A 16,033-nucleotide genomic window follows, 5' to 3' on the forward strand; every position below is an offset into this window, starting at 1 on the left:
ACTGACCCAATATTACTAATTAACCAATTTTTAACCAATTTTCCCTTTAATTTTCCTAACCCTGGAAATGCAGTGGACAAAACAAGAAATGTGATTGCCTTCTAACTGTGTGTCAAAGGCACATTTCCAATGATGATGGCTGAGTGAATTTGAGACATAGTAGAGCAAAGTGGGGTGCAAACCAAGGAATAAGTCTCCATGTTTGATTTACAGAGGTCCAATCATTACCTCAAGTAATGTATTCCCTTTAGCTTTTTAAAAATGTTTATTTGCTTTTTAGAGAGAGAGAGAGAAAGAGAGAGAGAGCGAGAGAGCACAAGCAGAGGAGAGACAGAGAAGGAGGGAGACACAGAATCCAATGCAGGCTCCAGGCTCTGAGTTGTCAGAACAGAGCCCAAAGTAGGGCTTGAACTCATGAACTGTGAGGTCATGACCTGAGCAGAACTCAGATGCTTAACCAACTGAGCCATCTAGTCGGCCCTATTATATTCCCATTTTTAAGAAAGTTTGGTACCATGAGATTACAATGTTACGTTGGAGCATACAATCATCTAAACAAATTGCTAATAATCATGGTAATGATAACAATATACTTTCTCATTTCCCTAGCAAGTTTGGTTGTGGAAATCTTAGGAGAGATTTTACTATCAGTCCTTACAGAAAAGGCCAGCAAAGACAACACTGTGCAAATACTGCAATAGGATCTGACTTTGTGTCCGTGTGGACTTGCATAAAGTGCTCATGTACATCGTGTGTAACTGTCATGACAAGGTTTGGCCCAAGAATGATGTTGATCATGACAGGGAGGCTTTGTGAGTTGACACATTTCCTTCCCTGATGGTGAAAGGGTGTAGTCGGAGAGCCTGGGATTTAGAGCCAGGAAGACCTAGAGCTCATGCGCTACCACTTGCTGCTTATGTGAACTTGGGCGATTATTCTCTGCCTCAGTTTCCTAATTCATCAGGTGGGATAACAGGAAGCATTCTTTAGGAGTCATATGAGAATTAAATGAGAGACAGTGAATAAATTACTTGGCATGTCACCTAACATACAATAGGCACTGGATAGAAGTGGCCTCATTTCACACTTAAAGGGAGAATTGTGTCCGGAATGGAGGGTGGCCTATAGCCAATGATACCGACAGAGCAGAAATTCTCCAGAAGATTCAGCTGTACTTCCAAGTTCTCCAATGGAAGTGGACTTGCTGTGCACCGATACACAAATAACTTGAACTTAGAGGTATTTGGTTCTGTTTCATGGATTTTCCCCCCACTGGGCCACAAAAATGAAATTAAAATTGTATTTTGGTAGTTATTCTATGGACTTTAAAACTTAATCATTCATCTTAATTTATAGTATCTCTAACATCAACAGGTTTTGGCTTCATGCTTACAATAGTAGAAAAACAAAGGTTGAAAATGTAGTTAGAATGTACACAGAAATATAGTTATAGATCGAGTTAGGACTTTTATAATACACTTAGAAATGTCATAAATTTGAAATTCATATTTGCCTATAAAATAGCTTTAAATAATTATTTAATAAAATAAATATAGTCCAAAAAAATGAGAAATTTGGAGTCAATATGAGTATGCAGTTTGAAATACCAGACTTAATTGAAAATGTGGTTGAATTTGGTTAATTTATATACAATTCATACTGCTTCATATCAATAAAATATATACGACTCAGGCAATTTACCTCAAAAAAATTTTTAACTGTTAATGTCTACAAGTGTATTGGACAAACTTATTTATTTTGTAATCTGGTTTCTACATGCATCAATAAAATGATTGTGGCCATTAAAAACACTGTTAGTAAGTTTAAAAAAGATGTTGAGAGAAAGGGCATGTAATATAATTACCCAACATACAGGCACTAATCATATATAATCAAGTATACTATTTAATGCTGAGTTAACTATCACAGTGAGAAAATTATGGAAGTTCATGATTCCCTCTATCCAGAAAACAGTGAAACTTCCAGAATCTAGCTGAGGAAAAGGAGCAGGAGGTAAGCATCATACTTACCCATCCAGAATTTTTCCAAGTTTATCTTTGAGTTTCAAGTTCTTTTCAATGATTAATCAGAAGTAATCCTATAAAAAACCAAGTTCCTATGATGGAAACTAGATTCTTTAATGTATTGATTAGAGGCAAAAATCATGCATATATCATGTACTTTGAAACATGAGTCTTCTTTTATATAGCATGCTTGTTAAATTAAAAACAAAGTATATGGCTGGAGAAATATAGACTTTCTTAAAATTATAATAGAAAATATATTTGCAGTACAAGTAAGATGTACAAGTGTAAAACAACCACACTATGATCTGATTCTGTGTATAGCATGAATAAAAAACTCATTGTTTGCTTAATGATTTTGTATAAAAATTAGGAGGTTTGTAGCACTGGCAGAAATTCTCAAGAATATTTTTCCTTTACTTCATGGAGGAGAAATAGGATTCTTCTTTTTGTAAGAAGTTGCTTACAAAATTATTGTTCTAAATCCAAACCAGCCCAAGGAGAAAATGTGTTAATATTTATGTTTCAATTGGAAATCACATTGGAAGGGTTCTACTCTTTATAATTTCAATCATTAATTAACAATCAGTGTATAAGCAAGGAACGTTCTAGCCCTCAAGTGACATGCCCTTGACAACGATGATGTTTCATCACGTATTTTCACATTATGTCTACAAGATACTCTGGAACCCTAACTGGTAACATCACAGCAGTTACATATAATGTTATGGAGCAGGTGAAATCAAAGAGAATTGTGGGTACGACAACATGTCCAGCAGGCTTGTCAGGCAGATCCAAATTTGGAGAAGAAACTAAGCTTCAAAGTATGGTGTCTTCTTAGTCACGCGTCAACATCAAATGCATTTCCAATATAAAATGTGCTTTCAGTGAACATTTTCTAAAGCCAAACAGAATTCTGACCTGTGCCTTACTTGATAAGGTTTGTATAAGAGCATTTCTGAAAACAATCACTAAATTTTAAGTAACCGTTTTGGAAATATTGCCACATTGTTTCTAAATTCAAGGCACTAAAGGGGCGCCTGGGTGGCTCAGTCGGTTAAGCTTCAGACTTCGGCTCAGGATATGATCTTACAGCTCGTGGTTCAAGCCCCATGTCAGGCTCTGTGCTGACAGCTCAGAGTCTAGGGCCTATTTGGATTCTGTCTCTCTCTTTGCCCCTCCCCTGCTCACGCTCTGTCTCTCTCTGTCTCAAAAATAAATAAACCTTAAAAAACATTTAAATTCAAGGCACTGTAAAAAATTCGGGGCTGCAACTTTAAATATTGTCTTACTCAAAATTCTGGCGTGGTTCATATGTGAGAGCAAGATGTTCTATAAAATCAGAAATCAAGTGAAAGAACTCCAGTGTCAGAAGTGGGCATGGGAGCCTTATTTGAAGGTAAAGGGTCAACTTGACAGTTCAGGTGTGAGTGGAAATCGATTCCCTTTTGAACAAGTGACGGTGTATTGTTTCAAAAAAAATCCAAACTTTAATCCAGCTGCTGCCCTTAATAGCTGTGACTTTGGGCAACTTACATACTCTCTTGAACCCCTTGTCCCAGTGGGTTACACTGGGATGAAAAGCCCTGGTAAGCCCTAACTCCAAGGCAACGTTTCCTTCCTTTTGCTGTGTGTTACGTGGTTCCAACAGCACAATGTTTCCATTTCTCTAATAATCTTTTAATTGTTATTCCATTTTCTCCCACAGATAAAAATCCTAATGAAGACACTCCCCTCAAACCAACAATTTTTCTTCCTTCAATTGCTGAAGTAAAACTTCATAACACTGGAACGTATCTTTGTCTTCTTGAGGATTTTTTCCCTGATGTTATCGAGATAGATTGGAAAGAAAAAAATGGCAAAACAGTTCTGCAATCCCAGCAGGGAAACACCATGAAGATGAAGGACACATACATGAAATACACCTGGCTGACTGTGCGTGAAGAGTCAATGGATAAAGAACACAAATGTATCGTCAAACGTGAGAAGAATAAAGGAACCATTGAACAAGAGATTCTTTTTCCATCCATAAACACAAGTATGTGCATGCACACATGAATATAACCTCCCAGAACCCTTTGTTTCAAAAGGAATACCATTCCTTTTCTGTCAAGAATCAATGGACAACAAACAAATAGAAATGTTTTCTAAATGTTTTACTCTTTTTTTAAAGAGCAGCCATCTTTAATGTTTATATATATATATATGTTTTTAATTTTTAATGTTTATTTATTTTTGAGAGAGAGACAGAGAACAATAAAGGGAGGGACAGAGAGAGAGGGAGACACAGAATCTGAGCTGTCAGCACAGAGCCCGACACAGGGCTCGAGCTCACAAATTGTGAGATCATGAGCTGAGTCGAAGTCGGACACTCAACAGACAGAACCACCAAAGCGCCCCAGCATTTTACTTTTAATGGTAGCATAAAAGTCCAGATATTTGCCTACAGAATTAAACTATAATAGGCTTTGGAAGATACAAAGAAAAAGATAAAGAAAAATTCACTTAGTCTTTCTTGCCTCAGTTTCATCATCCAAAATATGAAGGTGAACGTGATGTTTTTTAACACCACTCTATGGATTAAAAGAAAGAATACATATGAAAACACCTAGCAACCTCGCATACAGTAAGGGCTCCAAAAGAGACTGAACTTTTGATAATCTTACTGATACAGAGATAAGATACATTTCACATCTTTAGGGAATGTTCTACTCAACAGTCAAACTCCCTCTCACCTCAATTTGGTCTACTCAGAGTATCACCCTTCAACAGTTACAGGTGATAACATGCTGTTCATTTGATGGAGCTGGGTTGCAGCTCAACTAAAAATGGCAATTTGGCTCCTGAGTTTGTAGTATGGCCTTGTGTGTTTCAGACTTGAATTTTATATAAGACTGTAAGGTGAAATTTGGTGAGTAGAGACAGGTGAGGTTATGTGTACAAACATCCTTCCATTGTCCACAATGGGTGTATTTCTACCACTGGTCAATGCTGCCCGGCAAACACTTATTGCAGTATGAGCGTGCGCCTGGCCCAGAAGGGAGGCAGGTGAACTACTGTCCCAAGGAGGATCACCACAGTAGAGCAAATACACTTTTCCTGATCACTCAGGATCACTCTTGACTCAGGCATAGTATCTCAGAGGATCCCCATTTTGCAAATGTGGGTCATATTTAGACAGAGTGGACAGAGCCGAATGTGCCCTCCCCTGGCTGTGAGCCAGTAACTGTAGACACAGAAGTCAAGTCCTGAGCATGGACATAACAGGCTAGGGCCCCGGACGGCTCAAGAGAAGGAACCAGCTTATACGTTCCCTGTAGTTAATAAGCACTTTCTACGCAGCGGGGAACAAGCACATAGCAAGACAGGTGAAGGGCTTTGCTATATATTTCTGATGTAAGTCTTTGTCCTTTGTCCTCTGGGAATGTTAAACAAACAAACAAGCAAACAAACAACAAAACCCTTGGACCCAAAATAGCAACACTTAACTTAAAACCTTGAGTCACTCAAGTAGTGACTTAATACCTAATCTCAGTGCAATTTCAGCCCTGGAAGAGTAACCTTTAACCTGTCAAGGAGGGAAATTCTTAGTCAGCACCAGTACTTTCCTAATTGACTCCTTTTCCCCATGAAGGTGACCTTGACAATAATTTCCTTTTTTCCCACTCCTTCACTATGGTTAAAAATATTCCTTTCCTGTCCTCCTTTGGAGCTCTGGCCTACGTGCTAGATGGAATGCTCTCTGATTCATAGAGTGATTGATTACTACAGCCATTGGATCTTTAACATTTACTTGCTTGAATTTTTGCTCTTTAACAGGTTTGGCGGAGGCGAAACAATCCGAAGTGGATCCCGAGGGGCGTTCAGACACAAGGCGAAACACTGGGGTGGTAACTGTGAGCCCTGTGGGTTCTCTGTCGTCCTCACCGGTGTCCTGGGCTGCGGGTGAGTTCCTCTTGGTTTTAGGCTCCCCTCCCCTTGCCTTCGGGCTGCTGATCTAATGGGCCTTCCTTTCTAGGTCAGGTCAGCTCGGGCTGCCAAGGCTCATGCCCAGAGTCCGGGTGTGCTGGCAGAAAGGTGTGCCTGGAGCCAAGCCCCTAACCTCTCAGACCACAGTTGCCCTGGTAGAAACCTCAGCAAGGTTCCAGGAGAATTGTCGGTGGCGCACAGAGTCTTATTGTGTCCTGAACACAGTCACCTCTGAGTCCGAGACGCTGAGAGCAGCTGTCCTGACAAATGTGGACAGAACTAGACACGCAGCTCTGGGGTCCATGCAGAGCTCCCCCGTCCCTTCACCCACCCCCACTTCTCCGGGTTCTGGAAAAGGGCCTACACAGGATTGGCTTTAGGAAAGCAAAGTCCTTCTTGGAGACACCTGCAGTCTTTCTCTGTCCTCAGAGTGACCCATCTTCTCATGTCTTTGAAATGTAAACACAGCCCACAAATGCCTGGGACTGAGGGAAAGTAAGGCAAGATGCCTTTTTAAAATACCAACTGCTAAAGGTCTCCTGTGCCTAAACCCTGGTCAGTGTCCTTTGTAATTCCAGGGACACATAAAATCTGAACCTTTTCTCCATAAATTTTGCCATAAAAGTGACTCTACGATCTTTGCAGCAATCTGTGTGTCCACAGATACACGTCGTCAGTGTGAGATATTTTTCTCTCTGCAAGTGTGGTCAAGGTTAGTTTGCAAAGAGCCCTGTTTCCTTAGTTTGAAGACAAGCACTTGCAAGGACTGGTCATTCTAAATTCTCAGAAAGATAGGAACTAACCCAGATGTGTTTCAACTTCACATGTTGGGCAAATATCCGGTTGTGGTTTCAGCAAAACAGACATGTTTTTAGAGTTACCAGCACTAAAATTAATTAAAACTCTCATGTGCCTGGGTTTACTAAAAGTCAAATAAGGAGATAGGATCTCAGTTACAAAATGTTTAAAAAACACATCTTAGCAGAATGATAGACTGATGTTTCATGAGGGTTTTTTTAGCATTTTTATTTTTATACCAGTTAGTTAGCACACAGTGTTATACTAGTTTCATGTGTACAAAATACTGATTCTGCACTTCCCTACGTCACCCTGTGCTCATTAGAACAAGGGCACTTCTTAATCTCCATCACCTATTTAACCCATCCTTTCCCATGTCTCCTAATGTTTTTATGGGTAATCAGAGCTAAACTGTTAGCAAGTAAATGGAATAATTGTAATTAAAATTTTAAAAATTTAGGTAAACTTTTAAACAGTCTGCCAAGGCTTTTTGGGAAGCTAAAACAAAGTGTTGCAAAGTTAGGTCATCTGTTAAAGTAAGTTATATTCATTAAATATCTAGATGATTTCCAAGTATGATAAAATAGCAAATTTTGGGAGCATCTGGGTGGCGCTGTTGGTTAAGCGTCTAACTTCGGCTCAGGTCATGAATTCACCCCTCCTTAGTTGGAGCCCCGCGTCGGGCTCTGTGCTGACAGCTCAGAGCCTGGAGCCGGCTTCAGATTCTGTGTCTCCCTCTGTCTCTCTGCCTCTCCCTTGCTCACACTCTGTCTCTCCTTTTCAAAAATAAACACTTAAAAGAAGTAGTAAATTTTTTTTTAAGTTTACTCACTTATTTGGAGAGAGAGAGCACATGAGCAGGGGAGGGTCAGAGAGCGAAACTAGGAGAGAGAGCATCGCAAGCAGGGCACTGCCAGCACAGAGCCCCGTGTGGGACTCAAACCCAGAAACTATGAAATCATGACATGAGCCATAGTCCAGAGCTGGACGCTCACCAACAGATCTGCCCAGGCGCCCCATAAGTAGTAAATTATTAATTAATGAACACAGGCTTATCTACTTTTGGTTTTCTTATTGCACAGAAACTGAAGATACATTTGGTCCTGTGGTAAATGTATTTTGTGCTTTGCTAAAAAATAGTTTCATGAAGAAACAGCATGTTTCTAGACATTAGGAAATGTATTCATAAGTTTACCAATCCCAAATGCTGTTGACCAGACAGTTCACAACTGCTTTCTTATTAGTTTTCATTTAAAATGGAGATGTCTAAGAGTTAAGAATTCTGATAAATTTAACGAATTCTACTGGAAATAATAAGGGAAATAACCCAGAATGCAAAGAATGTAAGATGTGTGTATTTTAGTAAGAAAAAGTCTGACGCATGGAGTTATATTTTTTGAGCAAAATGAAAGAAAGAAAGAAAGAAAGAAAGAAAGAAAGAAAGAAAGAAAGAAAGGAAGGAAGGAAGGAAGGAAGGAAGGAAAAATTTTGTCCTAAAGGGGCCTCATCTAAAGAGGGTAAATTCAGAGGGCTCTTAGGTGGGTCAGTTGGGGTGGCATAAGACTTCGGCTCAGGCCATGATCTCAGGGTTGGTGGGTTTAAGCCCCGCATTGGGCTCTTTGCTGTCAATAGTGAACCCCTTGGGATCCTCTGTCCCCTTCTCCCTGCCCCTCCTGGACTGTGCTCTTTCTCTTTCTCTCTCCTAAAAATAAATAAACATTAATAAATAAATAAATACATAAATAAGGTAAATCAAGACAAGCTCTGAATGTAAAAAAGAAAGTGATAAAGATTTGTAAACACCGGATGTTTGGAAAGGAAAGTTATGTGTGGTCAGGCTTGACTAAGATTGGAATGAAGAGTTTTCAAAACAAAAGTAGGCTGATCCAGGGGCACCAGGTGGCTCAGTCAGTGTAAAGACCTAGTCTTGGACTTGCTCAGGTCATGGTCTTAGGGCTCCTGGGTTCTACCCTAGCATCAGGCTCCATGCTGGCAGGGTAGAGCCTGGGATTCTCTCTCTCTCCCTGTCTTTGACCCTCCCCTTCCCCCCCCCTTTCTCTCTCTCTCTCTCAAATAAATAAACCTAAAAAAAAAAAATGAAACAAAGGTAAGCAGATAAAGCATTAGATTTTGGTTTTCTCTTTGTCAAAAGGACTAAAGGTTTTTGTGGTTTTCTGCTTGTTTTCTTTGGAGTTTTTGTCTGTTTAAGTCTCTTTGACGTGGAACATTCCAAAGAATTTGTTAAACCGATTTGGCTTATTTGATAAGTTAATGGAGAGCATTGTCAAATGGCAGGGTTGCTGTCCTAATGACTCTGTACCCTGGCTCCAGTGTGCTTCTGAATCAAGACATCAAGGTGTGTTAACAATGGCAGTGTATTCAAGAAAGAGCTGGAGTTGAGGGAAAACCAAGACAGTCACTCGGTTTTTTCTGACTCCCTGACAAACCCCTTTTTTCTTGCTTTATGTGTTTTCATGCCTTCACCCATCATTGGGCATTTAAGATGGCTCAAATTATAAACACACATCAGTGGTAAGACTTCTATAATAGTACAAAATAACTTACCCTGGGTGTCTAACCTGTTGGGTCCATAGTCTTGGAAAAACAGTTTTTTGTTCCAGAGGCTTCAGACTTCCTCCCTCGGGACACTTTGAACACCTGCAGCTGGACCTCACGCCACTGTCACCTAGTGAGGGCTGTCAACATGCCCTTGTTACTGTTTGTACATTTCTGGGTGGGTTAAAGCCTTTCCCAAACACAAGGCTGATGACCTCACTGTGGCAAACGCACTGTTAAAAATGGGTTTCCGGGGCGCCTGGGTGGCTTAATCGGTTAAACGTTCGACTTTCGCTTAGGTCATGATCTCGCGGTTCTGGGTTCGAGCCCTGCGTTGGGCTCTGTGCTGACTGCCAGCTCAGAGCCTGGAGCCTGTTTCGGATTCTGTGTCGCCCTCTCTCTCTGACCCTCCCCTGCTCACGCTGTCTCTCTCTCTCTCTCTCTCCTAGAAATAAATAAAACAAGAAAAAAAATAGGTTTCCCCCTCGGGGCACATCTTCTGTCATCTCCAGGGACCAATGCTCCTATTTTAGTGGGCAAATAATAGGAGCCTGAAGGAAAGCCTTGCAAACTTCTTGACCTTCTCTCCGTGTGCCACCTTCTGCTGATCCCTGTGCCACATGCTTGTCTGTCCAGCTAGTGTACATCTACCATTTCTTATGCTCTAGCTTGTCATCAACAGGTTAGGGAAGACTTCCAGGATCACAGTTCAAACGTTACCATTTACAGCCTGGTGATTGGGTATTTTAGACACGTCGTCAGAGGAAGACAGCCCTTGAACCCCCAGTGGGAGAGGGAGCTTCCCGGGTGCCCCTGTGTAACAGTAAAGGTAATGAGGCTTGGGCACACATCGCATGGCGACAGCCTTCACCTGCCCCCAGGTCCTGACAGACACTGGGCGTTTCTGACTCAAATGGAGAGAAAGTGAAGTAGCTGACAGGCAGGGAGACTGATTTTGCCCAAGACAGTGGATCAAGATCTCACGCTTTAACCAAACATGAAACCTTTTCTCCTTGTTTCTTTCCAGCGAATGGCCTGGAGAGATGACTCCAGCACCTGTGTCTCCCAGGTCACAGCCAACAGGGTAACTTTTGGAATTGTAGCAAGCTTTAATTTCAGACTAGGAGAAAATCTAACCTTGGTCCTAACTTTGCTCAAGCTAAATAAGACATCTCATTGATTGCCTCCCCTCAGTTTACACCCTGAGTTAGAAGGGACCTAAGAGGAAGCTTTCATGACCAGAATTCACTCCTTTGGTGGGGACCTACTTCCCTAGCTAGGAATCAGCATAAATGAGGTTTGATCAAGACCTTCTCCTTCATTCTGAAAATTGTTGCAGAGTCTCATACTAATGTCATGGGCACCCAGCAAATATCCTTAGACTCTGGCCAAAGTAATTCTTGAAAATAAGATCATCCGTGATTATCTCTTAGCTGAGCCAGGCTGGGTCTGTCCTCTAACCAAGACCACCTGCCATACCCAGATTAACAGATCTGGGGAGATTACAAGTCCATTATATCAGATCACTGCTGTTTAGACAAGCCACTTGGCTAAAAAGAGTGACTGCTTCAGCAAAGTCTTTCTTAGTTATTTGATTTTAATTGCTTTGTGTCTTGGGGACCATGGACTCAAATTACACTCCACACATTGGAACTGTCTTGTTTACAGTAATCATCGTAATATCCCTGGTGTGTTATGTTCTCTCAAAAGCTTTAAATGTAAGTTCAGAGCCGGTAGCCTACCAACAAATGATCTCTCTAAGACTGGAAATTCCAAAAGAACAAAAAGAACAACCCACTCATGAATGGGAAAACTAAGTGGTGAACTGTGAACACCACAGGGTTAAGCCAAAAGGTCAAGATGTGTGAGTATCACACAGAGGAACAACAAATTTGTGAGAACCTCAGAGCAGTTGCTGAGAGTGATGTTAATGCCTCCCATTTTGAGCTCATCTCTCAGTTAAGCTGAGAGTCTGCTCAAAAGGCAGGGTTGTTGAAAAGAAGACTTTAGGCTCAAAATGGCTTCACTGAGCTCAAGGTCCCAAGTCAGTAAGCTAAGACTTCCTACTTGTCCAACTGCATTTCAACCTCAGCATTGTAGCCTTTAACCCGTGGACCTGGGCATTTCCTGGTCTGCTCTAGGAAGGTTACTGGTTGACCCCCTCTGTCCCTCATTGACCATGACCTTGCCTAAAACAATGGATTCCTTGCTAATAACTTCTTTGTCTCTCCCTCTCAATCTTGAAAAACGTCTTTCTTGTGGCTCTTTGGAGCTCCCCTCTACTTGCTGGATAAGCTGCTCCCCAATTCATGAATGGATAGAGTCCATGACCAATTAGGTCTTAAAAATGTACTCAGTTGAATTTTTGTTAATTCACAGATTCTTAGTTTGTCCAGTGGTCAGATTAGCGTCAAGCATTTACCTTTGCTTTCACCTGGGTTGAGATGAAAGAAAATGAAATTATATTGGTGAGAATACTTGCAGTTGAAAAAACATGGATGATTTTTTTCCTACATGTACTATCCTTACCTGAAACTAACTAGTGTAGCATTACTCCCTTTTTAAAATTTTTATCACTAAGACACAGAGAGGAAGCAAATGGTAAGACAAATTTAATGTAACTAATGGTTTGAAGTATCCTGTTGAGTTTTGTTTTTTCTAGTGATCAGAGAAAAGCAAAAGGTATAGTAAGTTCCCTGGTGATGATGAGGGCAAGGGAGAAGCTCCTGGTTATGACCTGTCTTACTTGGCACACGTTTCTGCAACAAATGTCTCCCAAGGTCTTTGCATTGCAACAGAGCCAATGAGGGCATTTCTGTTAAAACAACTCAATGGCAGATTTCTAGTGTTATTTCTTGCATATTTTTTATTGTTTCTGTTTTTGATAAAAGCTTGTATATATGTGTACACACACTTGAAAACACAGAACAGTGAAGTGATACTTTCAAGAAGTAAAGCTCATCTTGTCCCTGTTTTCGACCATGATTGAGAAGGAACACCTGGGACACACACACACATTTTACTGTGAAAGGGGCACCAGGGCGGCTCAGTGGGTTGAGTGTCCAGGTGTTGGTTTTGGTTCAGATCATGATCTCGGGGTTTATGAGTTCAAGCCCTGCATCGGGCTCTGTGTTGGCAGGATGTAGCCTGCTTGGGATTCTCTTTCTCTCTGCCCCCTCCCCTGCTCACTCACTCTCTCTTTCTCCAAAAAAAAAACCAAAAACAAACAAACAAACAAAAAAACCCACAAAAACTAAAACTAAATAACTTTTTAAAAATGAAGTATTTATTGTGAATCATTGTTACTTCAGCGACTTTACATCAACCAATGCATGATGATGAATGGTTTTGATTTATCTTTTTAAAAGTTTATATTTTAATTCCAGTTAGTTAACATACAGCGCTATATTAGTATGAGCTGCACAGAATGATGACTAAAGTCACTGTATGGAAAAGAAAGATATTTAAGGCACTTTAAAGTCAGCTCTTGAGGATGTTTTAACACTCAACAGAATTATGCTAATAGTTTCCTTCTTGGGATTTACCTGAAAGTTTATACCTCAAACCCATTTTTTAAATAGCGCACCCAAATTGGATTGTGTCAAAATCTAATTTGTTTATTGTGTGCATAAAATTGCACACCAGAGCCATGTGTGCAGGGACAGGGACACATGGAGCAGGGAAAGGATAAACCAAAACACCTTGGAATTCTTCCTGCATCCACCGGTCAATGATCTTTGTAAGAAGTTTTGTCTTAGGGCGTATACAGGGTGCTTTTTATTTTGGTTTTTTGGTTTTCTATTGTTTTGGTTTTACACTGTAGATAAATACAACCGTCATCTCTTGTTTTATATATTAAGATGGCTATCTATGTAACTTGGCCTGTCATTCTATCCCTTCAGCAAGTACACCCACATCCTGAACTTCTGTAATAAATGGTCATTTGCTAAACTTGATGAAAGTTTCTGAAGGAAATGATATGTGAGGATCCACAATGGTGAACTTATGTTCAATTTGTATGGATTGTTTTACAAGGGGCTTTCCACCTGCTCTAGTCAATTTCACCATCATTCTGTGCATAAATACAATATATGAATTGATCTCCTGAATTACAAAGAATCAGATCAGATCTACCTATCTGTGTATCTATCTGCTTATCTATCCATCCATCCATTTATCCACGACACAGACAAATGTCAAATAATGGATATGAACAATGGAATAATAGTTGCTCTCATTTCTTTCAGACTTTGCTGCTATTAACTACACAAAAGCTTCTCTGGAAGATGAAAATGGTAAGTTTTCTACTTGTTTGCCTTTATATTATGGGATAGCTGACTTCCCTCCTAAGCAACTTAACTTTTGAATATCTCTGGCTTTGGGGAGAAGCCTCACAATGGCAGGATCTTCCAAAATAGACTGAGTGATAATTTAAGTCAGTCCATCATTTCCCAGGGATCATCTTCATACAGTAAATGCTGCTTTGGGAATGAGAGGACTATAAAGTAGGAGTGTAGTGAGGAGGCTCTGAAGGCTTTTAACAAAGGACCTCATTCATTTCTGTGGCCTTTGTTTCTATTAACTGAGGAAAACATCATATTGCTCAAGATGTTTTTTTAACAAGTCTTATTCTTGCCGATGATTAATAAAGGAACTGGTACTGAGAGGTTCTTGTACAAAAGGCGTTGTGTTACTGTCCATGCATTTTGTTTAATTCTCTTAACACTCACTATGAGTATTTCATTCCCATTTTCTCATGAGGATGACAAGCTAATATGAATCAAGTCCCTTGTATCATGCCACCCAGTGAGATCTGGGTTTCAACCCAGGCTAAATAAATTAGAGTTCATACACTGAGATTTTATTCTTCCTCTAAATCCCAAACCCAAGGCCCTGAGACAGGCTGCACACCTGGGAGGAGGTGTGATTGCACGGGTTTGGGTGCCAGAATCCACACTCACACCCCAGCCTTTAATTATGTATGTGCAACAATATTAGTAGACTATTTACATTTTCTGAGCCAACCACAAATGACACAAATAACACCCAACTTAGTTATTGAAAACATAAGTCCCCATAAGTGAAGTGTCTAGCATAGGGAATCTCATTCAGCTGCGACATAAGAAGCATTAGTTTCTGGCACTTTCTGTCCATGAATGCCCAAAGGAAATCATGAGGAGTGTAGGCTCTAATCCTGCTGAAATGTACCATGTGACCAACCTCCCAAACTAAGTCCCAGCCTTTCAAAAGAACAGGTGAAACTAATCAATGGCCTTTTGTAGACCCCCTGCAGCTGCAGCTCACGAGCACCTCTGCCTACTACACCTACCTCCTCCTCCTGGCCAAGAGCGTGGTCTACACCATCCTCATCGCCATTGCTCTGCTTGGGAGAGCAGCGCTGCGAGACAGCGGGAAGAGTTCCTAACTCATGGGGCACCAAGGGTCCACTTTTCTTCATCAACTATTGTCACTAAAAGTGTCTGCTGAGGATCGAGCGGGGCTTCCTTTCTGGGTTTGGGGCATTTCAGTTCACGGGTGTCTGCTTCTATTGTGTCACTATTGCAGAGCGGGTTCACACACCCCTGGGCAAACGGGAAAGGTCACTCTGCACCAAGAACAGAGTCTGCCGTGACTCAGGGTGGGGGGCATCCACGGGGTTTCAGCACCACTCTCTCCTCACTGTCCACCAGCTCCTCAGCCACCTGGCACCAGGAACTCTGAGCACAGCCAGTGGGCAGCTTCCCTAGCATCCCCTGGGGCTTTTTATCCAGATACCTGCCTAGGGGCCTTTATTTTACATTTCTGGAAGCTGCCATCTTTCCTACCTGAATGTTGTACTGTTTGTAACAACAGGCACAATAAAAACAATCAAAAACCTACTTTCACCTCTGTGGACATTCATTTGGTGAAATCTGAATACAAGGTAAGGGACAGCACGACAACTGAGCCTTCAAATTCAGCATTAGTTGTAGTTATGGCCAATGCCACATGTCTAATTCTTTCCGTGAGAGAGTCCTTGCTCCGCTTAGGGTTCTTTGGGACACTGGCCCCAGGGAGCCACAGCCACTGAAGGTGCCCAGGTTATTTCTCCTTCCAAGTCAGCAGATTCAGACTCATTGGTTGTAAGACATTCTGGTGGTGACAGTTTCAGACGCAGTGTGACTGGCGGATGTGCTCAGACCTGACCAGTATTTCATGTGCACCATGTTTCCTGAGAGCTGTGCTGACTCTGGAAAGGTAGGGAGGTGGAGGGGTTAAGTGCATGGACTCTGAACCCCAAGTGCTTGAGTGTAAATCTTGCATCTATAGCTATTTGAACTCTCTGTGCCATAATTTTTTCATTTCTAAAATGGAGTTACAGGGACCCATCTCCCAGGTTGTGTGGATGACATGAGAGAATTCTGCTGGGCACATGCAAGTCTCCGACAGCATAAGCATCCACTGTTGGCAGCTCTGCTTTGCAAAATTCGAGAACACACATGCACACGCACACACACTAACAGGCATGAGGCTCATTTATATGTGTGTGCATATTGCTACTAACATGGATGTAGCACAAAATGTTCAGGGTGTCATAGGTGGGGAAAAATAAAGTGATTGTATACTTTTTGTTTTCATTAATGAGTTCATTTAAAGCAAACAAAAAAATGTTTATATATTAGAAGGAAAACAATGTTTCATTTAAA

At 41.0% G+C, this 16,033-nt stretch overlaps 1 gene segment (V, D, J or C); it reads left to right on the top strand.

The window, feature by feature from the left end:
• Positions 1–15,226, top strand: part of LOC120227279 — a 28,758-nt gene extending 13,532 nt beyond the window's left edge. Inside the window, 4 exon segments of the C gene segment in view lie at positions 3,733–4,062; positions 5,844–5,969; positions 13,595–13,642; positions 14,630–15,226. Of these exon segments, the coding sequence occupies positions 3,733–4,062; positions 5,844–5,969; positions 13,595–13,642; positions 14,630–14,772 (647 nt within the window).
• Positions 15,227–16,033: the final 807 nt, after the last annotated feature.

This window comes from Hyaena hyaena, unplaced genomic scaffold (assembly GCF_003009895.1).
Source record: "Hyaena hyaena isolate Hyena2069 unplaced genomic scaffold, ASM300989v1 scaffold_2150, whole genome shotgun sequence".
Taxonomy (NCBI): Eukaryota; Metazoa; Chordata; class Mammalia; order Carnivora; family Hyaenidae; genus Hyaena; species Hyaena hyaena.